Source organism: Podarcis tiliguerta (genome assembly GCF_965153285.1).
Source record: "Podarcis tiliguerta genome assembly, chromosome: 7".
NCBI lineage: Eukaryota > Metazoa > Chordata > Lepidosauria > Squamata > Lacertidae > Podarcis > Podarcis tiliguerta.
The window spans coordinates 21,523,350-21,545,135 of NC_139540.1; the positions used below are offsets into that span (position 1 = coordinate 21,523,350).

Below are 21,786 nucleotides of genomic sequence, written 5' to 3' on the forward strand. Positions count from 1 at the left end.
CTGGCCCTCCTGAAGAATGTGGTCTGTGTGTGTGTGTGTGTGTGTGTGTGTGTGGACCAAATATGAAGATTTCCCTTTGTGAGCTCAAGCTAGTTTACCTTAGGATTCAAGCCAATATGAACTAAAATGGAAAAAAGCTTTTAAATGTTAATTCCAACGATTAATGACAGCAAGAAGGCTAGCAAATTAAGTCTGTGGGTCTCTTTAGTCTTCATTTGGCTGCTGGGATTCTGCCTATGGTGCAACTGGGAGCAGATCTTGAACTTTCACATTCTTGTATCTCCTGCTCCTGTTGTCCCAGAAATTAATCACTGCACCAAGAGATCTGAAGCTGAGTAGTTGAGATCCTCTGATGAGGGCACTTCTGGTGGTCCCTCAAAAAACTGCATATATAGATGTGTTTTATCACAATGTGATTTTTTTGTTAAAATAGTATATCGTATTTTTTGCTCCATAAGATGCACTTTTTCCCTCCTAAAAAGTAAAGGGGAATGTGTGTGTGTCTTATGGAGCGAATGCAGGGGGGGGGGGGAGGCAGGCAGGAAAAGCCCCCAAGAGCCGCACACAAGCTCCGCGTGGCTCTTGCGGGCTTTTCCCCAGGAGGGAGAAGGGACTGACACCTCGTAGAAAGCCCACAGGAGCCGCTCACCCTTTTAAGGAGCACCTCCTTTTGCGGGAGGTGGGGGTATTGCCATAGCCGCCCACAGCCCCTCCGGCCGGGAGAGGCATTGTGCGGCTGTGGCTTCTTTAGCCGTGCGCAGCCTCTCCTGGCTGGATTTTTTTTCTTGATTTCCCTCTCTAAAAACTAGGTGCGCCCTATGGTCCGGTGCGCCTTATGTAGCGAAAAATACGGTAATTATTATTTACTGATGTTTTATCCATGTTTTCAATTATGTTTGATAGATGGACTTATAGATGGATGTTATTGTATTTTATATATTTCAAGCTGCCTTGTTATATTTTAAGAAAGAAAATATTATACATTTTCAAATAAATAAAGGAAAGTAGCTCTCATTACAGAATTGTTAGTTGCTGGGATCTGTTTGGGAACTCTTGCAGTAACATGCTTATTAAAAATTGATGAACCAGTCAGAGGAAGATCCCAGTGTGGCTACAGTTTTGTTTTTATTGTTTAAAAGGCTTCTCTCCCTGTTTTGAGGCAAGACTTCATCTTAAAGCAGTTTATAATCAACAAGAACACATTTAAAACACTTAAAATACCCAAAATATGAAACCAGCTGTAATGGTTCTAGGGGTTGCTCGTGCGTAAGCCGGTGCTTATCTCCCCGGCTGGGTGCAAACACCTGGCTGGGTTGCCTAAGTGAACCTTTTCTGTCTGGACAGCCACTCACCCATGGCTGACTCAGTCGCTGGCAGAATCCGTCAGTGGGCGTTTCTTAAACTTCTTCCAGCAAAGAAGCTCTTTGACGCCTAGTCTTCTCCTACTCTCTCTGCGCGAAAGCCTTCTGTGCAAGGAGGGCGTGGGCAACGGAGGGCGATGGCAGTTCCCTGACACCAGCATAAGGGGGAAAGCCAATTTAAAGCTGTAGCCTGACTTCTAGCATCTTGAATTAACCCCCAAAGGCCAGAGAAAAGAAACGAGTCTTTAAGACTCCTTGTTAAGGGTATTCTCTGGCTACAGACAAATGCAAAAAAGGAAAGATTCTCCAAGAGCCCGTATTTATCTAGCCAAAACTGCACCCCTCCCCCCCAAAAGGCAGATATCAGCTGGCTGGCTTTGGGAACAGAAGTACAAAATGAAGGTAAAAACCCTAATGAGGTTAACACCAAAAGCAGCCCAGTGAGGACTAAGGATGCTTAGGGACTGCAGAACACGGAATGTCTTGTGGCTGGGGAATGGAATAGCTGGCTGACTGAAACCCTGAAAAAAACCACTACACACTACAACATTTTATTGCAGGTCGTGTGTGTGTTTTATATCTCCATAGCTCAAAAAGTGTTGTATTTAACCTTTGGGAAGGCCAAAGGCTCTTTCACTATGATAACATACCACAATTCCCCCCCCCCCCTTACTTAACAAATTTAGGTGTCACCCTTCACCAGAAGGTAGTTTACAACATAATCAACAACATAGCAATCATAGAACACAAAAACTTCCTTAATAGATCTCGTAATAAAGGAGCAGTGTCAAACTGTTATAAATTTATTTCATTGCAGTTACAAAGCCTGCCAGAGGCCTAGTTTATTTTCAGAAATGTACAATTAAAAGTTTAAGCTTCCACCAATTTAATAATAATAATAATAATAATAATAATAACAATAATTTTTATCATTTATACCCTGCCCATCTGGGGAAATGGCATCTTCAGCTCCCTATTCTATCGATGTGTTAAAATCCTATTTATCTGTTTGTTTGTTGCATTGTAAATAACCTATAAAGCATGAATAATGATGTTGGTTGATGTTGAATGAAATTCAAAGAACTGCAGGGTTGCTTCTAGGTTCATTGATGCCTTTTGGCTTCCCTCCCCCCAAGCTCCCAAAAGCCAACCATGAGGGTCAAGATACCATTTCTGCATTTGTTAAGAGTGTGAGGGAATGCAGCCAGAAGCAAAGTCTGTAAATTATTGTGTGCTTGAGGCATATGTATGGCTGGGTCTGGATCGTAGCCATTGTAAGATTCCTTACATAATACTTTTTTCTAAATAAAATTATATTATTTTAAGGAATTGTATACAGGTATGGTTTGTGAGCTGTCTTTGTTGGTATATATTGCATTCTAGTTGTTATAATTACACTACTTTAGTTGCACATTATGTAAGATAAATTGGTCTTTGGTGTGCTTCTTTTGCAGATTGCATATGCAAGTCTGATTTTCTAAAATCCTTATGTGAATTCTCTTATAAGCACAGTATTAAAGATCACACGGAGATTTAAATTTCTTATCTATAACTGCATTGGCAGTTCTTTGCGAGTTCAGTAATTAACCCAGCCTTTATCATCCACACTTTTGAAGTTAATATTTTACAAAACAGAAGGAAGTTGTCAGTAAAGGTGTCTTCCAAGGGTGTCATCATGACACAAGAAGCAATAAGAAAAAAAAATCACGTCTTCCTTAAGCTCCCTTGTCTTGGAAACATAGTATAACAAATAACTGGTGTTTTGTATGTACATGCAGTTTGACCCTAGGAAAAGAATAGCTGCAGTCATTTAAATTCTGTTGTTGCAGTTTTATCCCGAGCACTTCCTAGAATTCTATTTACATTCATAAGATATTTATTTAACTACATTTATATACTACCTTTCCTCTCCAGCAGTGCACATGGTTCCCCAACCTTCATTATATCCTCATAGCAACCTTGTGAGGAAAGTGAGAATGAGTGACTAGTCCAAGGTCATCATGGCTGAGTGGGGATTTGAACCAACCACAAAACCGGGGTAGCACCACTATCAAGCAAAAGAAGCACAAGCTATTTCAGCAGGGTCTGCATGTACTGTACGCCTGAAAAGTAGGTTGAGCTTTAGAGATCATAGTGGGGTGCAAGAGGGAAAGACAGTCTTAACTTTAAAAATCAGCTGAGTTCTTACATAAATAGAATCATAGAGTTCGAAGGGATCCCAAGGATCAAGTAATCGCAATGCAGGAATATGGAGCTGGCCCTTACAGGATCGAACCTGTGACCTTATCATTATCACCACTACGCTCTAACCAGTGCTGGTAATACCTGCTGTTTACAGCCTTTTCCAGCCTGGTGAAATGCTGAACTGTTATTGTGGTATTGTATGACTTCCAGAAAGCTTGAAGGTTATTTACAACTACAATAATAGAAACTCAGCTGTACTGCTGATTAAGATGAGTACCACCCAATCCAATATGCCATTGTGGTTAACAAGCAGAATCAAGGAAGCTAAATGGAAGTCTTTCCCAAGTAAAGGAGGATCCAGGAAATTATACACATCTTAGGTTAATATCTTGTTCTGGATAAACTGATACAAAGCATTACTAATGGTAAAATTACAAAGCATGTAGGAAAATAAGTCCTGTCTCACTAACCTATTAGAATTCTTTGAGAGTGTCGTGAGTATGTGGATGTGTGACTCAGGGAACATTATATAGCTGGGGTAGGGGCAGACTTTGTTAATACTGCGCCCTGTGCACAGCCAAATTTTGACACACATTGCTTGGGGACAAATGCTGAGCAAGTGCTAACTAGGCTTTGGGAAGGAGGAGGGAGGACTCTGTGGAGCCCTCACACCTCTTCCCAAAGGCCAGTGCTTACTAGGCTTTGGGAAGCAGGCAGGCAGGAAATTTCCTAATCTAGCTACCAGTATATACTTCAGAATGTAAAATGTCACCATGCTCTGGTTGGCGTGGCTGCCAGTAGGCAGCCATGCTAACTGCAGCGTTAGCAATGGCATCCCAGCCCGGGCAAGTTGTTTAATGAGGGGAAAGGAACCAGGAGTGGAAAGAGGAGAGGTTGAGGAGAGGTGTAAATCAGGGGTCAGCAAACTTTTTCACCCATGGGCCAGTCCACTGTCCCTCAGACCATGTGGTGGGCCGGACTATATATTTGGGGGGGGGGGTGTGAACGAATTCCTATGCCCCACAAATTTCCCAGAGATGCAGTTGAAATAAAAGCACACATTCTACTAATGTGAAAACACCAGGCAGGCCTCACAAATAACCCAGAGATGCATTTTCAATAAAAGGACACATTCTACTTATGTAAAAACACACTGATTCCCGGACCGTCCGCGGGCCAGATTGAGAAGGTAATTGGACTGCATCTGGCCCCTGGGCCTTAGTTTGCCTACCCCTGGTGTAAATGGTGGAGAGTTGGAAGAGGAGCAGGGGGTAGGTGGGGTTGGCAAGTGGAGCAAGCAGGGATGCAGCCTCTAGTTTCACATATGCTGATGTGGTCTGAGCTGGCAGTGACTGACTAGGAAAGGGATATTGCGTCACGGTGGGTAGCTCAGTGAATATCCAAAAAGGGTATTGCAAAGCTGGAAAGATGCAGAAAAGGGCAACCAAAATGCTCAGAGAGCTTCTCCAAAACCATAAAGATTCTGCCAGGTTTCAGAATTGGCTGTAGTAACTTTAGAGGTCTGTTAAATCAAAGTGCTGAGCCTTTTCCAATTAAGTTAAATTCTAATTGATAGAGCTGGCTGAGAGACTGAACTGCAAGTCATGAAGTCCCAGATTGACTTGTGTGTCTTCCATATTCATTAAGTAGACTAGGAAAGCCACTTGGCCTCTGCTCCCCATCCCAACATCTGCAGTAATAGCTCTTGTATTGTTTTATAAATGTCTTTGCCAGGAAGAAGAATCCTGCTTTTCTGTGTTTGAGATTTTTTTTAATGAGTTAGCTTTTATAATGTATGTTCAGTTTTAAAAACATAACTCCATGACTTTTTTTTTTAAAAAAAGGGGGAGACATTTTGAGTGTCATGCATTGACATTTACATATATAAATGTTGATATTCTGCCTTTTTTGTTTTTGCAATATTTATCTGCTTTGTTTTATAACATGAATCTCAAGTAGGAGGTCGCTTTGTTTACATTCAGTTCTATGAATGTAGAATTCCAAAGAGTAATGGAATAAGAGCACCACCTAATGGGTGACTAAACGAAAACAATAAATCTTCTGTAAAACCCTATCACTACTGCTGAACCGATGGAAAATCTGACTTTTAAATTTTGAGGCTTGCTTTTTCCCCATTTTTGACAGTTGTCTTGTTTTATTAAGCAGAAGCCATTTTTATTTTCTTGCAGATAACAAAATAATTCTTCATAACGGAAAACCATAAAGTCGCCCATTGTGTCAATATTTTATTTACTTGCAGATTGTTCCCTTTACATACAACACCTTTCCTGCATTGGTATATTTTCTGTCATTTGTGGAAGAAGCAGGCATATATGGTTTGCCAAGTGTTTGCAAGCTGCTGCGGTTGTATTCATTTTGTATACTTGTCATGGCTGATTTTTGCCCATTTTACTTTCTGCTCTTTATAATACAGGCATCCATGTACTGTGTGTTGGATTTTTCTGCCGAATAAAAGCATGAATAATTATTCAAATCTATAAATATACTTTGCTGGAAAAAGATATCATTGCAGTGCTTTGCCACATGATCCAGCTGCTCATAAACCTCTAACTTTTTTTTTCTTTAAAAGAAATGATTGGTTTTGATTTAATTTGTGTTATATAACAACATTATTTTGCATCTTCATTCAGATGAACCCATCTTCCAAGGAATGGTGTGTTCTTGCACTAAACTTTTGGAACTGTTTGTAAATCTGCAAAAATGCATCTATAACTGAAGACATCAATTTATATATTTTTCAGCTTGCGGAGATATCCCGGAACAAATTAAAGGTCCAAGTGGGATCATCACTAGCCCAGGTTGGCCTCTTGAATATCCAGCAAGATTGAATTGTAGCTGGTATATCCGAGCAAACCCAGGTGAAATTATTACAATAAGGTAATTTGGGTGCTGTACTTTATAAATATATTGTGGAAAATGTAAGCAATTGTCTAAAAAAGCTTTACATGTTTTACTAAATGTAATTTTAGTCCTTGTAAATGGTTTGATTAAAACATTCCATTTTCTAACTTTATTCTGCATCTTGACTTTCTTGAATTAAATAGCCAGATATATAGCAGCGCTAAATTATGCCTGGGTGTCAGATCTTAAAACTAAAATTTGGTTATGGGTGTCTGGGAGCATTTCCTTGAATTTTACATACTAGGTTCTATAGGGAATACAGTGGTACCTCGGGTTACATACGCTTCAGGTTACAGACTCCGCTAACCCAGAAATAGTACCTCGGGTTAAGAACTTTGCTTCAGGATGAGAACAGAAATTGTGCTTCGGCAGCGCGGCAGCAGCAGGAGGCCCCATTAGCTAAAGTGGTGCTTCAGGTTAAGAACAGTTTCAGGTTAAGAACGAACCCCTGGAACTAATTAAGTACTTAACCCGAGGTACCACTGTACTTTATATGATCCGAAAGTTTAGGAAATTTATGTTTCCTATATACAAACTTATGGCAGGGTCCAAAAAGGGTTGCTTAGGCTCATGCAAGGATTTTTACTAGCCCTGTGAACTTGTGACTTCTTTCTCATGAAAAAGTCAATCCCCATGCAGTCACAAACTGCTTTTGAAAGTCCTCTTTTTCAAAACAAGCTAACAAACAAACAAAAGACAACAGTTTGTTTGTGCCTCTTCTGTTACTGGAAAATATCAAGGTTAAAATTCCTTGTGGAACTAGTTTCTCTAGATTGGATCCAAAAGTGCCTTTAGGAACACAGGAGGTCTTCCATGCATGTAAGTGCTGCACTAAACCTCTCAGTTAACGTAGCACAGAAGCTTTTGCATTGTTGGTTTTGCTACCAGCAACTTGGAAATTCCTTTAAGGGTTGAAGAGCAGAGTATAAATACTTGGAAGTTAACAGGGCTTTGTTTCAGCTGGAACTCAGTGCAACTCGGTTCCGGCACCTCTCAGGTAGGCGCCATTGCCATTATACGAGAAAAAGGGAGGCACGCATCGTGAGTTCTGGCCCCTCATTTTTTAGAAAAATAGCACTGGAATAAATAAAACAAATGCAAATAGAAGCTAAATTGTAATATGTTCTTTCACTTGTAACCTCTTGTGCCTGTGGAAGCATGCAACTTGCTATAGAACTTATGATATGAAATCTGGTATTTGACAATAGTGTTTCAGCTTGCCATTTAGGAAAAGGGCACACAAAAAAGATGTATATATGAGAAAAGGTTAAAACGTCTGTTCATTGGCTCTGATTTTAGTGGAAAGCAAGAGGCTGAGAAAGAGAGAAAAGAATCTTCCTAATAGATGTATCATATCAGTAGTTCATATCTAGAAATAATTGATAATATTTATCTGTTCTGGATTAAAAACTCTTAAGGTTTTGAAATGTATTTTTTCCAATTGGGGAGGTAAAAATTAGGTCTTGTTGAACTTAATGTCTGTCAGAAATTTAAGGATATGTATATTAAATAGTTGTTTGTTAAGGGATTATACTAATATTTAACAGCAAAAAAAAAGAAATATAACTCATTATTTACCTTGTGTAGTTTTCAGGATTTTGATGTTCAAGGATCACGGCGATGCAGTTCGGATTCCCTGACGATAGGGGCCTACAAAAACATGGAAAATTATAGAGTGTGTGGGTCTTCTATTCCATCTCCATATATATCTTCACAGGACCATGTTTGGGTCAGATTTCATTCAGATGATAGTATATCACGAAAAGGATTCAGACTGACTTATTTTGCAGGTAAACTTTAAATGTTGTAATTAAACATTTTCTAGATTTGGGGGCCAGTCTTTTCAGCCTTGTTTTTTTGTGTGTGTGTATTTTTTTTTTTTTAAGAAACCACAGTGCATCGATTAATGGAAGCTTAAGTAAGAGATGATGGTTATTAATATTCTTTTTATTTTAAAAAATGTAGAAAGTAGGACTGCAGTTGCTAACATCCATACGTTGCCATTTCAGACCCATTGTAGAGACATTTGAAACACTAAAGGCATTTGTAGTAGGTATATTGAAAATATTGATAACTGTTCTAAAGCTCAGAAAATGAACCCAGTCCTCCAAACAACCTTCTAGAGAGACACACCAAATTTTATGCAGTAGATCCTTCACTCTTGATGGAACATGTTATACATTTTCATGCACTCTTCATTCATGATAGAACATGCAAACATGTTATGGGGTACAATATGTTAATCAGCCAAAGGCCTGGTTATAAAGCAACATTTTCACCTGATGCCTAAAGATGTACAGTATAATGAAGCTGCCAGACAAACCTCACTGGGGAGAGTATTCCATAATTGGGGAGCCATCACAGAAAAGGCCTGTTCTTGTGTTGCCACCCTCTGGACCTCTCATGAAGGAGGCACACAAAGAAGGGACTTGGATGATGATCACAGAGTCTGGGTCAGTTCACATAGGGAGAGGTTGTCCTTGGGGTAATCCTATATAAATAAAACCGTATGGAGCTGCTCAAACTGTGTGGTTTTTTTACACCAGTATAGTTCATATTGTTCCAGATAAACTGTTAAAATACTATTTCCAGCTGACTGATTTTTATTGATTAGTGCAGGGCTAGCCAACATGGTGCCCTCCCAAAGTTGATGTGCTGCAGCTCACACCATCCCAGAGAATTGGCCAGTCCTGGCTGGGGCTGATGGGAATGAACAGTCCAATAACATCTGGGGGGGGCATCTGTATTGGATCCCAGTACATTTCAGAGCACAATTCAAAGTGTTAGTGTTGTCCCAAACAGCCTCATCTCTGTATACCTGAAGGAGTGTCTTTATCCCCATCGTTCAGCCCAGACACTGAGGTCCAGTTTCTGAAGGCTTTCTGGCAGTTCCTTCACTGCAAGAAATAAAGTTACAGGGAACCAGGCAGAGGGCCTTCTCTCTCTCTCTCTCTCTCTCTCTTTTTGAAAAGTTTTTATTGTTAAAATAATTCAGCATTAATACACACATATTGTGAATATACAAACATACATTTCATACAATCCTTAAAAATGTTCAAACATACCTACACTCAGTCCCACAGATAATTCCTTTTCGCATCACCACCCACCACCCCACCTTTCTGTTTGACTTCCAATCTACTCAATTGCAATTTCTTTCCACTTCTATTACTTTCTTTCACACACCTTTATCCAGAGGGCCTTCTCGGTAGTGACACCCACCCCATGAAACACCCTCCCATCAGATGTCAAACATAAACAGCTGCACAACTTTCCAAAGACATCTGAAGGCAGCTCTGTATCAGGAAGTTTTAAATGTTTGATGCTTTGTTGTGTTTTTAATGTTGGAACCTACCCAGAGTGGCTGGGGCAACCCAGTCAGATAAGTAGGATATTATTATTATTGTAAGATAAACAAGTAATAAATGTAAAAGTGGGCATATGATAATTTCTTTAATGTGCATTTTTAGGGAAATCCAGTGAACCAAGCTGCGACTGTAACCAATTCCATTGTGCTAATGGGAAATGTATTCCAGAATCTTGGAAATGCAATGACATGGATGAATGTGGAGACAACTCTGATGAAGAAATCTGTGCCAAAGCTAGTCCTCCAACTGCTGCTTCCTTCCAGCCATGTGCATACAACCAGTTCCAGTGTCTGTCTCGTTTCAATGTTTACACTTGCATTCCAGAATCCTCAAAATGTGATGGAAACCTTGACTGTCTTGACTTGGGAGATGAAATAGACTGTGGCGTGCCAACATGTGGACAGTTGCTGAAATATTTTTATGGTACTTTCAATTCTCCCAATTATCCAGACTTTTATCCTCCAGGGAGCAACTGCACATGGCTGATAGACACTGGGGACCACCGCAAAGTTATTTTGCGTTTCACTGACTTTAAGCTTGATGGTACCGGATATGGGGACTACGTCAAAATATATGACGGTTTAGAGGAGAATCCACGCAAGCTATTGCGTGTTTTAACTGCTTTTGACTCTCATGCCCCTCTTACAGTTGTTTCTTCTTCTGGTCAAATCAGAGTGCATTTTTGCGCTGACAAAGTGAATGCAGCAAGAGGATTTAATGCTACCTATCAGGTTGATGGCTTCTGTCTGCCATGGGAAATTCCATGTGGTGGAAACTGGGGCTGTTACACAGAGCAGCAGCGCTGTGATGGCTATTGGCATTGTCCAAACGGAAGAGATGAAACAAACTGCACTATGTGCCAAAAGGAAGAATTTCCTTGCTCTCGGAATGGTGCCTGCTATCCACGCTCCGATCGCTGCAACTACCAGAACCACTGCCCCAATGGCTCGGATGAAAAGAATTGCTTCTTTTGCCAGCCAGGAAATTTCCACTGCAAAAATAATCGGTGTGTGTTTGAAAGCTGGGTTTGCGATTCCCAAGACGATTGTGGCGATGGTAGTGATGAAGAGAATTGTCCAGTTATTGTACCCACCAGAGTAATAACTGCTGCTGTCATTGGAAGTCTTATTTGTGGGCTGCTCCTTGTCATTGCACTGGGATGCACTTGTAAGCTGTATTCTTTGAGAATGTTTGAACGAAGGTAAGATTTTGCGATTACAAAAGAAAAGCTGCTATTTTATTGTTCCTGATTTACCAGAAAATACTGTCTAAACAATTGTCTGTGGGTGGCTACTTTTACTGAGGAATGCTAGACATTTTCTTTACCATTCAAAAAAGTTGTCTTAGTACGTAGCTATAAAGCAACATTGCTGTGAATGCTTCAAATATTCAGGGGATCTTCCAGTGCCTTCAAATAGGAGTTTGATTATACTTAAGTAATTAACACTAGTAAGTCAAATTGGATTCACATATTATATATATAGGTAACAACTCTGTGCAAACACAGTTCTTCCTTTCGTAAAATTGTATGAGGGGGGTTGTCAAACTGTTAAGGTTGTTGTTATTTAGTAAATTATTATTGTAGCAGCATCAGTGTGCATGGCAATTTAGAGGATAAGGGGATAGATGCCTTCCCCCATGAGACTGCAGTCTAAAATTTGACTCCAATGAAACAACAGAGACAGAAATCACTGATACAGTGGTGGCGCACTTATTATCTATGAAAACTAAATTGTAACCTGTTTATGTTCTTAAATAGATCTTTTGAGACACAGCTGTCTAGAGTCGAGGCTGAGTTGTTAAGAAGGGAAGCACCTCCTTCCTATGGACAGTTGATTGCTCAGGGCTTAATTCCACCAGTTGAAGACTTCCCTGTTTGCTCACCAAATCAGGTAAGAGCTTTCATATTAACTAAAAATAGATTACTATGAATAAGAAGTATAAAATCACAAAGTACTGAATCAGTTAGCTAGCCAAACACCTTACTGCAGCAGTTTCTGCTCACTTCCAACAAGTTGACAAAAACTCTTTGCAGATCTTTGAATCCCAGTCTCAATGTGGTAAGTGCTTGTGAAAAAAAGTTACTGTGAACAGCACAGCATCTGTTGACACACTATGTTTTAACACCACATGGTGGCGCTTAACAACCTTGTCTGAGATTCCCAAATTCATACCGTGGCTTGAAATTCAGTGATAGCCCTTAATTTTTCCACAAAACACAGGCAAGCTGTTTCTCTTCCTTGGTCATAAATCTGTGTGATCATATAAGATTGTTTTTGTATTGTCACTGGATATAGCTTTCTGTGGTACAAAGTATTTTTATTGTCACCAGAATAAAAACATGGTTGGAAGTCAGGTTTTTTTAAAAAAAATAAAATGGGTATATCATCAAACTCAAATGTTAGGAAATTTTGCCCTGCCTAGGACCCTCGTACCTACGGGACCGCCTCTCCTGGTATGCCCCACAGAGAAACTTACGGTCTTCAAATAAAAACATCTTGAAGGTCCCAGGCCACAGAGAAGTTAGGCTGGCCTCAACTAGAGCCAGGGCTTTTTCGGCCGTGGCTCCGATCTGGTGGAACACTCTGTCACAAGAGACCAGGGCCCTGCGGGACTTGACATCTTTCCGCAGGGCCTGCAAGACAGAACTGTTCCACCAGGCCTTTGGCCAGGGCACAGCCTGACTCCCTCACTCGGCAATCTTCACAGAGCTCTGGCCCAATGGTTGCCAGTGGCTTGAATTAATTAATTTTATAATGAATGATTTTAGAGTGTTGTTTGTGCTGTATTTTTGTACTGTTTGATTGTTGTTAGCCGCCCTGAGCCTGGCTTTGGCTGGGGAGGGCGGGATATAAATAAAATTTATTATTATTATTATTATTATTATTATTATTATTATTATCCAAAAGCATTTAAGGAATTGCTAAGCAGCAACTTAATCCAAAATCACTGGAAAACCAGGCTAGTGATTTGGGGTACCTAAATGTGGATCAGTATAAGTAATTTTGCTCACTTGATAAATGCTATAAATGGGTGCTTAATTTACGAAATGTATTAGATACATGTCATGTGTATATATATTCATATTTTTATTTTGAGAGATTTAAATGTAAACAAAAAAGAACATAAGCACTGTCATTGAACCCAGTCCTCAACTGTTAACAAAATGATTCTCACATACGTATTTAACTGAAGAACAGTCAGAGGACTTAGATTCTAGATTTGCATGTTGCCAAATTGAATGAAGCTTATCTAGAGAGCTCCTTATTGCATTTTTTTTCAAGGTGTTGTTTCTTCATAGCATCTGCCTTACCTGTACCTTTGTTTTCACAGGCTTCTGTTTTAGAAAATTTGAGGCTAGCAGTGAGGTCTCAGCTTGGATTTACCTCTATCAGGCTTCCAATTGCGGGCCGGTCAAGCAATATTTGGAACCGAATCTTTAATTTTGCAAGATCTCGCCATTCTGGATCCCTGGCACTGGTTTCCTCAGACGGAGATGACATTGCCAACCCGAATGCTAGCAGAGAAGGTGAAAGAAACGGCTCTCACCGAAACCTCTTTTCAGTAGAGTCTGATGATACAGACACAGAAACTGAACGAAGAGACACAGCAGGTGCCGTTGGTGGCGTCGCTGCTACTTTGCCTCAGAAGGTCCCTCCTGCAACAGCCGTCGAAGCAGCTGTCGTCTGTGGAGCTTCCTCAGCTCAGAATATCAGCAGCAGTTCGGACGGTGGAAGAGAAGCAGCGAGCGTGGAACCCCCGAGTTCCAGTCCAGGGCGCCACCAGTTCTCCAGTGCACTTAGTCGTATGACTCAAGGGTTACGTTGGGTACGCTTCACTTTAGGGAGGTCGAGTCCCGTCAGTCAGAACCAAAGTCCTTTGAGACAGCTTGATAATGGGGTAGGTGGAGGAAGAGACGAAGATGATGATGTTGAAATGCTCATTCCCGCCTCTGATGTGGCATCAGACTTTGATGCGAATGACTGCTCAAGACCTCTTCTTGACCTCACCTCAGAACAAGGACAAGGGCTTAGGCAGACTTACAGTGCGGCACATAATGGGATGCGGTCCTGTAATCGAGATGGCCCTTGTGAGCGCTGTGGAATTGTACATACTGCCCAGATACCTGACACTTGCTTAGAATCAGCACTGAAAAACGAAACTAGTGACGATGAGGCTTTGCTACTTTGTTAAGTCTAGTTTGAGTGGGTGGAAATGTATGTAAGTTGGAGCAATATTGGTGATTGTTTTGTACTTCATAATTAAGGAAAAAAGCAGTTGTTGTGTTTTTTTCATTTCAAAAAAGAATCCAGGGCAAATCATGGGAATTAAAATGTTCTTGTGCATGACTGAATGAATATTTGTTATACGGGCAACTAAAACAAATGTTTTCCCAGGTCAGTATACGTAACGTACACCTGTTGCTATTTGGTTATTTAATGGTCATCTTCCGAGGGCTTTTCAAAGAAACTCCTTTTTCTATTATTAGTATTCTTAAAGCAAGTGCAAGGAAGTGACTGCAGACAGAATACCTTTGTAATTTGTGAAACACACTAGCGATAGACGAGCTTTGTGGAGCCTTTCAAAATGTTCAGGCTTGTCTGAACATTTGCGTTTAAAGTGTTGCAGAGGTTTGCATCTGTAGCCAGTCCCTTACCCAAACTTTAAAGATTAATGCAGAATGAGGTAATATGGGAAGCCCTCTTGTGTCAGATAGTTTTAACATGATGGTGTAATTTAGAACAGAAATTTAGCTGCTCAACCACTTATGTCTGCCTGCCACTCACTGCAGGTTGTCAGGCTAGTTTGTACAAAATATTTATTCCTTTTTGAAATCAAAACCAACGTACTTTTGCCAATATAATTTTAACTGAATATACTAAATGCTGATTATTGCAAAAAGTATTCTTTTTCTCTCTTGTGGTTTATAATATATTTGTCTAATTACTGATTGTCATCATGCTGAACTTTTTCAGAAGGAAGAGAGACTTTCTCCAATACACTATATATTTTTTTCTTTTAGAAATTCAAACAGCAGTTAACTTAGATAAAACTGATGGCAAAAAAAAAATCTTTTGTAGCTTTTATAACATTGACTTTAATAAGTTGGTCTAGTATGGTACAACCAAATAAGGTGTAAAAATTCAGAGTAATTTTTCATCTATCTTTGAAGATAGATATCCGAAGCAGTTAAAATATGCATTTAATTCTTGTATATAATGTGTTTTTTAAAGCTGAGATAGGTACCTATAACTCTAGAAAATATGTTCCAACTGCTAAAGGATCTTCTCCCTAATAGGGTTTAAATTTGTCTGGTCTAAAGGGATTTGCACTAAAACTATGTTAAGGTCTCTAAAGAGCTTAGTGCACAAGCACTATCACTTTAAGTACTAGTCTCTAATACTGCAATGAAATATATATAAATATCTAAAAAAAATATTTTCATTGCTCTGTTTTTGGGTTCTTGCTTTCTTCTGTTGTTTGTTGCTGCAACTGAATTTGCTTTACTAATTTCCTATTTATTCATTGTATTTAAAAAGCTGGTTTACCTGGCATCAGTTTGCGCTTTTTTAAAAAAGAAAAAGAAATATTCAGTATATTTCAAGGTTTTTATTTTTGTTACATCACATTTTGGCTGCAAAACACACCAGTGGGGAGAAAACATTCGTAGTTTCCAGTTTTGTGACCAGAAAGTGGTTGTTGTTGCTACTAAATGATATCAAGAAATCCATCTTTTGAGAAGGTAAAGATTGTCAATTGCTGTTATATTTATTCTTTGCCAGTCTAAGTAGGCTTAATGATTTAGTATGAAAAATGTATTTGTGTGTGACTGTATGCTATTTATTAAATTTTCCATACATTGCTGAATGTCATTTTTAAAGCATGTTTAAAGTCTTGTGGATTTCTTGTTGTGTTATGCTGTCAGAAAAAACTGGCAATGTTTTAAGATGTATCAAATTAAAAAATCTTACTATGTATTGAGGTACTTTGTAAAGAGAAACCTGAAGGTATATTAGTTTTCTATTTTTGTAGTTTTTAAAAATAAAAATAAAAATACACAAATAGAAAACATGGTATAAAATGAGGGCTGCTGCAGTTATCATTACCAAGAATGGACACAGTGTCCAAATCATTCACTTTGTACACAAGCTGTATGCCTTTGCACACAATATAGGCTGTACAGTAGCACCCAGAACAAAATTTGCAGTCACAGAAGGGAAAAAACAATTTGCTAGCAGCAGAAGCGGTAGCGGCCAAACTAGTTATTCCCAAGTAGGGAAAAACAGAAATTATTTTGCTGTAAAGTAAACAGAAAAAAATGTCATAGTGTTCAGCAGATAAAGGTCACATCAGATTTCCCAAGCTTATTGCAATCTGTTGTATGGCGCTTCAGAGCATAATAGGACAAACTTGTAATTATAGCTTGTAAACAGAGTTTTTGAAATTGATAACCTGGTTCACATGTACGAAGGGGTTGGTTCTAAATTTGCATGATCACCCCCTCTATTCCTTCATGAAAACAATACTTAATGTGAAAGTGTGATAGTGTAGAGCCCTGGTTTCTGTCATTCCCCTAAAAATGGGTGAGGGAGAGATTGCTGCCATGCTGTAAGCCCAGCAAGGGTACAGAAGCTCTGGGCCTCCATAGGGTCTTAATCTCTACATTTAAGCACCTTGCCTACAATTCCACCACATATGGGCTACTCTCTGCAGCTGTAACAACTGGGGTACAGAGACATGCTAAATACCTACTGTGCCTTGAAGCTCTGTGTGTGACCAGTCACACTCTTACTAAGAAGCCCTTTATCTTTATGGCCAGTTTCTATGTGAAAAGGAAAGCTAGAAATTTGAGGTGCTAAGCATTCATTTAGGTACACACATTAATAGTGGAATTCTAAACATGTTTACTAAGTACTTAGTTCCACTGGTGGTGAAACTCCTTAGCAGTGGTGCAGTTAGGGAATTTCAGATGCTGGTCTAAAATGGAAATTCTGTCTTTAGATGGTAATGTATATTTACTTCAAAATGTAGTGAGATAGTTCTGCTGTATACAGAGGCCTTCTGGCTCGTTTTTCTGAGTGGGGCCTTGGACTTCTCTACACTAAAGTTCTGCCATACAGTGATACCTTGGTTTACAACTATAATCTGTTCCGGAGGTCCGGTTGTAAACCAAAACAGGTTGTAATCCAAGATGCACTTTCACCAATGGGGCCTCCCAAAAAAATGGGTTGTAATAAAATAAAAATGGGTTGTAATCCAAAAAAAGGGACACACACTTCAGGGTTTGATGTGGTTGTAATCCAAAATGGTTGCAAACCAAGGTACCACTGTACTGGCATCTCTGCTTCCAAGTAAATGTGATTAGGAACACAACACAAGCCTGAAATCCTACATATAAGTGCTCTTTACTGGGAAGTAGAGCTGATTTAATTCGAGATTTGCTTCAGATTGGAGATGCACAAGATAGGGCTGCATACTGCCACTGAATTTTATACAGCTCAGTTCTAAAAACTTTTTTTTAAAAAAAAAAAAAAAAGGTGACCTACTCCATAAGGTGGAATGTGAGATAATTATTTTTGGAAACTGCTACTGACGCCCAGATCCTTCAACAAATTTACCTGGTACCTTTAAATCTGCACTGACATTTTTACATTTAGTTTGCCCTGCTTTCAAAAGAAGATGGCAACGAATGTTCTGAATGCAGTAACTCTACTTAGGACTGGAGTTGCTATTCCCACTAGATGCAGTTGAACTCTTGCATTTCCAGCGCTGCATAAGCCTTAGGCTATTTACTCAAAAGTAAGCCCCTCCGGCTTGCATTTACATTTACTCCCGGGTAATTGTAAGATTTCCGTTTTGCTTCCTTTCACTATCCTGAAACGCCGCTTTAACCAGGCTCGATCCCTTTTTAAAGTAAGGCATAAGAAGCTAATTGGACAACGTACAACCCCGCAATGTGTAAACTCAATTTATTTATTTATTTTACATTGTTCCTTTAGCCCCCCTCAGATAGCAGAGATTTAAAAAGAAAAAAGGGACGGAGGCGGATGTGTCTATAGTCCCCGTGGAATTGGGCAAAATACTCCCAATTCGAGTTTTCAGAATGGCACAGAATAAAGAGTAAGGAGGTGGCTGCTTGGGGGAAAGCTTTACAAGCCATTTTGAAATACAGTCTTATTTAATTTAATTTCACACAAACTGCTTCCAAAACTACTGACCTGAAACCCTCATTCTAAACACAGCTGCAATGCTGAGCAGCACCCACAAACTTCCTCGTGGAACAGCAGCGCCCCACCCACTCTTGTTGCAAGATAAAGGCTAGTGGGGAAGTAATTAGGTGCAGGAGAGGAAGGGCGATAGTAATTCTCACTCTCACAAACACAGTAAAAAAAAAAAAGGAACAGGGAACAAAGGGTTAAAACAGCCCCCGGCAGGGAAAGTCACACGTGACTGCATGGAATGTCTGCCGGCAGAGGGAGAAAACTTTAAAAGTGCTGCTGCAACTGCTGCCACTACTTTGCAAACGCAGAGCGCCTTTCCCAGAAACTTTACGCACAGAAGCGGGAGAAAACCATGCAGAAGATCTGGATCCGAGGCGGGCGAGTTGTGAACGCGGACTGTTCGCAAGTTGCGGATGTGTACGTGGAGGATGGGAAAATCAAAGCGGTGGGGTCGCATCTCCAGCCGCCATCCCTAGCAGGCGTCCAGGTGATAGATGCCTCCAACAAACTGGTTCTGCCCGGCGGGATTGATCCTCACACGCACCTGCAGTTCCCCTTCATGGGCACGCAGTCGAAAGACGACTTCTATCAAGGGACAAAGGTAATTATTGTCTTCGTTATTATAACAGTGCCGGATTTACGTATAAGCTAAACAAGCTATAGCTTAGGGCCCCACTCACTTGGGCCCCCCCCAAAAAAATTAAAGAAAAAAAACACACTGGATGTACATTTCCAAAATACATAAAAAACAAACAAAATAAAACCTACATACAGCAACAGTGTGTTTGTGTTGTGTAGGCTCCTATTTGTTATGTGCAAATGGCTTTAGATACCTATTGGGTCCATAAATTACTATATAGCATATATTCAACACAAAAAACAGTGACAATTTGTTGTTGACAAAGGACAGCTGGACGGATAAAGGGCCCCATTACTTTCAGTAGCTTAGGGCCTCATCAAACCTAAATCCGACCCTGAATAAGTATACATACATGCACACACTTAACAATGTTTATGAAAAATCAGTTTAAAAGTCTCTGTGTGTGTGTGTGTGTGTGAAATCATCCACATCATTATTTAGGATTCCCTGAATCCTTTTAACTTCTCTCCACCCTTCCATGGTTACCATTATCAATCTTTTTTTCCAACTGTTTCCCCTTTTCTCTAATTTTAAAAGAAAACAATCCGTTTTTTCAATAGTTTTTTGTACATTGCAAGCATTACTCAAATCCTGCCAAAGTTTTTAGTTGTTTACAGTGTTTTCTTAAACACATTATAAATTTTCCCATTCCTTCTAAAAATTCTTCTCTTCCTGGTTTCTGATTTTCCCTGTCAATTTCACCTTTTTGGCGTAGTGTGTGTTTATAATTTTATTGCTGTTTTATTTCCTTGACATCTGATGAATGTGTGTTCCACAGGGCTCTCTCTGTTTGCTCACCATCTTTCTTGGGGTGGTGCAGAAGGAAGAGTAAGGCCCAGCTGTGTGGCCTAAGTGAGCAAATGAGAGACACCTGTGAGGCAGCCTCTGCTTGTTCACTTTCCTCCTCTCTGGGGGCTCTTCCAGACTATCAGTATTCCAGGTCGGATTCAGTCACGTCCCAGCTAATTCATGTTGTTCAATTATAGTTGCTTGGCGTGCCCTGCATAACAAACCCACTTCCCAGGAAAGTTTGGGGAAACACTTGCTTTGATAGGACAGTTATTTAGCCTCTGGAAGCGGATCAGGATGAAAGCTCAACAGACAAGATAATCTGGAAGTGCCTTGGGTGGCACAGAATTGAGGATATTGCAAATTCATAAAAAAAGTCCTAACATCCAGATATCTACCTCCGGAAAGGGCTCCTCCTCCTTTCTGTTTAAAATCTGCCTTTTAGCAACCCAGTGTTTCTTTTCCTCAAAGACTTCTGTTCCTTATCTCCAGTCCAAATAACTGGGATTTGTCCTGGTATCAACACTTTGAAAGATCACTTCCCACAGGTTTACAGGACCTGATAAATGTTTGCATAGATCTTCTTTCCTGGAATTTAATGGCTACAGATCAGTCAAATGGAACGCATATTGCCAGTTCTTCACACGACTTTACTGACTGCTGAGATCTGTTACACATTAACAAATAATACCTCACTTTTTAACACCTTTAATTCTTCAAACAACGGCTATCCAGCAATAGCTTTTTCTCAGCCCCACCACACCCCATGATTTGCTTGACGTGTCCAGCCTGAAGATGTGCTGGTGAACTTGACAGTTAGCTTGGCCTTGCAAGTCAGTTATCATTATTATTTATTAAATTTATATACACCCCAGAATGCCCCGGAACTCGTATGTTTCGGCTCCCAAACGATCGAAAACCGGAAGTCAGTGTTTCTGTTTTCGAACGTTCTTTTGGAAGCCGAACGTCCGACGGAGCTTCCTGCAGCCAATCAGAAGCCGCATTTTGGAAGTCGAACGGACTTCCGGAATGGATTCCGTTCGACTTCTGAGGTACTACTGTACCACTTTCATCCCAAGATTCAGTTGGTCCTAAACAAGTATCACCATACTAAAAATCTTGTTAGATTTCTCCCCCAACTGAGTTAATCAGATACTTTTATCACTATTTGTACTTTTCTGACAATCCCTCCCCTAACCAATGTGTGTACAGTGGTACCTCGGGTTAAGTACTTAATTTGTTCCGGAGGTCCGTTCTTAACCTGAAACTGTTCTTAACCTGAAGCACCACTTTAGCTAAAGGGGCCTCCCGCCGCTGCCGCACCGCCGGAGCACGATTTCTGTTCTCATCCTGAAGCAAAGTTCTTAACCTGAGGTAATATTTCTGGGTTAGCGGAGTCTGTAACCTGAAGCGTATGTAACCCGAGGTACTACTGTATATCAGAACATGAGAACAACTCTGCTAGATCAGGCCAATGGGCACCTAGTTCAGTTTCCTCTTCCCCAATACTTGTGGCAGACCAGATACCTGTGGGAAACCCTCAAGGAGGACTGTGGTTTTCGACAACCAGTATTCAGAAGCGTTACTGCCTCCCAATGCAGAGGCCAAGCCTAGCATCATGGCTAGTAGCTATTGATAGCCTTATTGTCCCCAGATTTGTTTTAAAGCCTTCCAAGTTGGTGACAGTCACTGTAAGTTCCACAGTTTAACTGCACGCTGCGTGAAGAACTGCTTCCTTTTATTGTCCTAAACCTTCCAACACTCAGCTTCGCTGGATGACTCTGAGTTCGAGTGTTACAAGACAGAGAAAAACTGTTCTTTGCTCATTTCCTCCAAGCTTTCCATGCTTCAAAGCTGAAATTGTCTGCATGCTGCACTACAGGTGCTCAGAAACTTTCTCTGGCATCCTTGCACAGTCAGTTTTGGCTCAACGTGAACCTTGAGCTATATTTAAAGAGGTGATCTAGAACTGAAAACCCTTGATTCATAGTAGTGTTGCATGTGTGTGTGTGTGTGTGTGTGTGTCCCGAACAGGGACTCCACGCTTCTAATTCCTGAGTGATGGACAGAAATTGAACAGCTGCAGCATTTCCAGGAGTAGTGATAACAGTAATGCAAAGAGCTGCACCTGTTCAGCTTCTGTTTCTCAGGCAGCTGTTAAGGGCATCAAGATGCTGTCATCAAATAAGAAAGCAAGCTGTCTAGCCTAATCCAGAGAAGCATGTTGGAAAGCACTTTTTAAAAACTGCAATTCTCTCTCCACTTTTTTTTGTTTTGTTTTGAAAGACACACTCTCTGTA

General features: G+C 40.2%; 2 protein-coding genes across 2 annotated transcripts in view; both read left to right on the forward strand.

Annotated features, from left to right (window-relative positions):
* The window catches only part of LRP12 (LDL receptor related protein 12), a 36,052-nt gene extending 20,241 nt beyond the window's left edge, over window positions 1-15,811 (forward strand). Inside the window, exons 3-7 of the mRNA XM_083450521.1 lie at window positions 6,308-6,443; window positions 8,055-8,257; window positions 9,938-11,036; window positions 11,595-11,727; window positions 13,169-15,811. Of these exons, the coding sequence (XP_083306647.1) occupies window positions 6,308-6,443; window positions 8,055-8,257; window positions 9,938-11,036; window positions 11,595-11,727; window positions 13,169-14,029 (2,432 nt within the window). The 3' untranslated portion in view covers window positions 14,030-15,811. The remainder of the gene's footprint in view (window positions 1-6,307; window positions 6,444-8,054; window positions 8,258-9,937; window positions 11,037-11,594; window positions 11,728-13,168) is intronic.
* Window positions 15,812-18,274: 2,463 nt separating this feature from the next.
* Window positions 18,275-21,786, forward strand: part of DPYS (dihydropyrimidinase) — a 45,614-nt gene continuing 42,102 nt past the window's right edge. Inside the window, exon 1 of the mRNA XM_083450596.1 lies at window positions 18,275-18,658. Within this exon, the coding sequence (XP_083306722.1) occupies window positions 18,410-18,658 (249 nt within the window). The 5' untranslated portion in view covers window positions 18,275-18,409. The remainder of the gene's footprint in view (window positions 18,659-21,786) is intronic.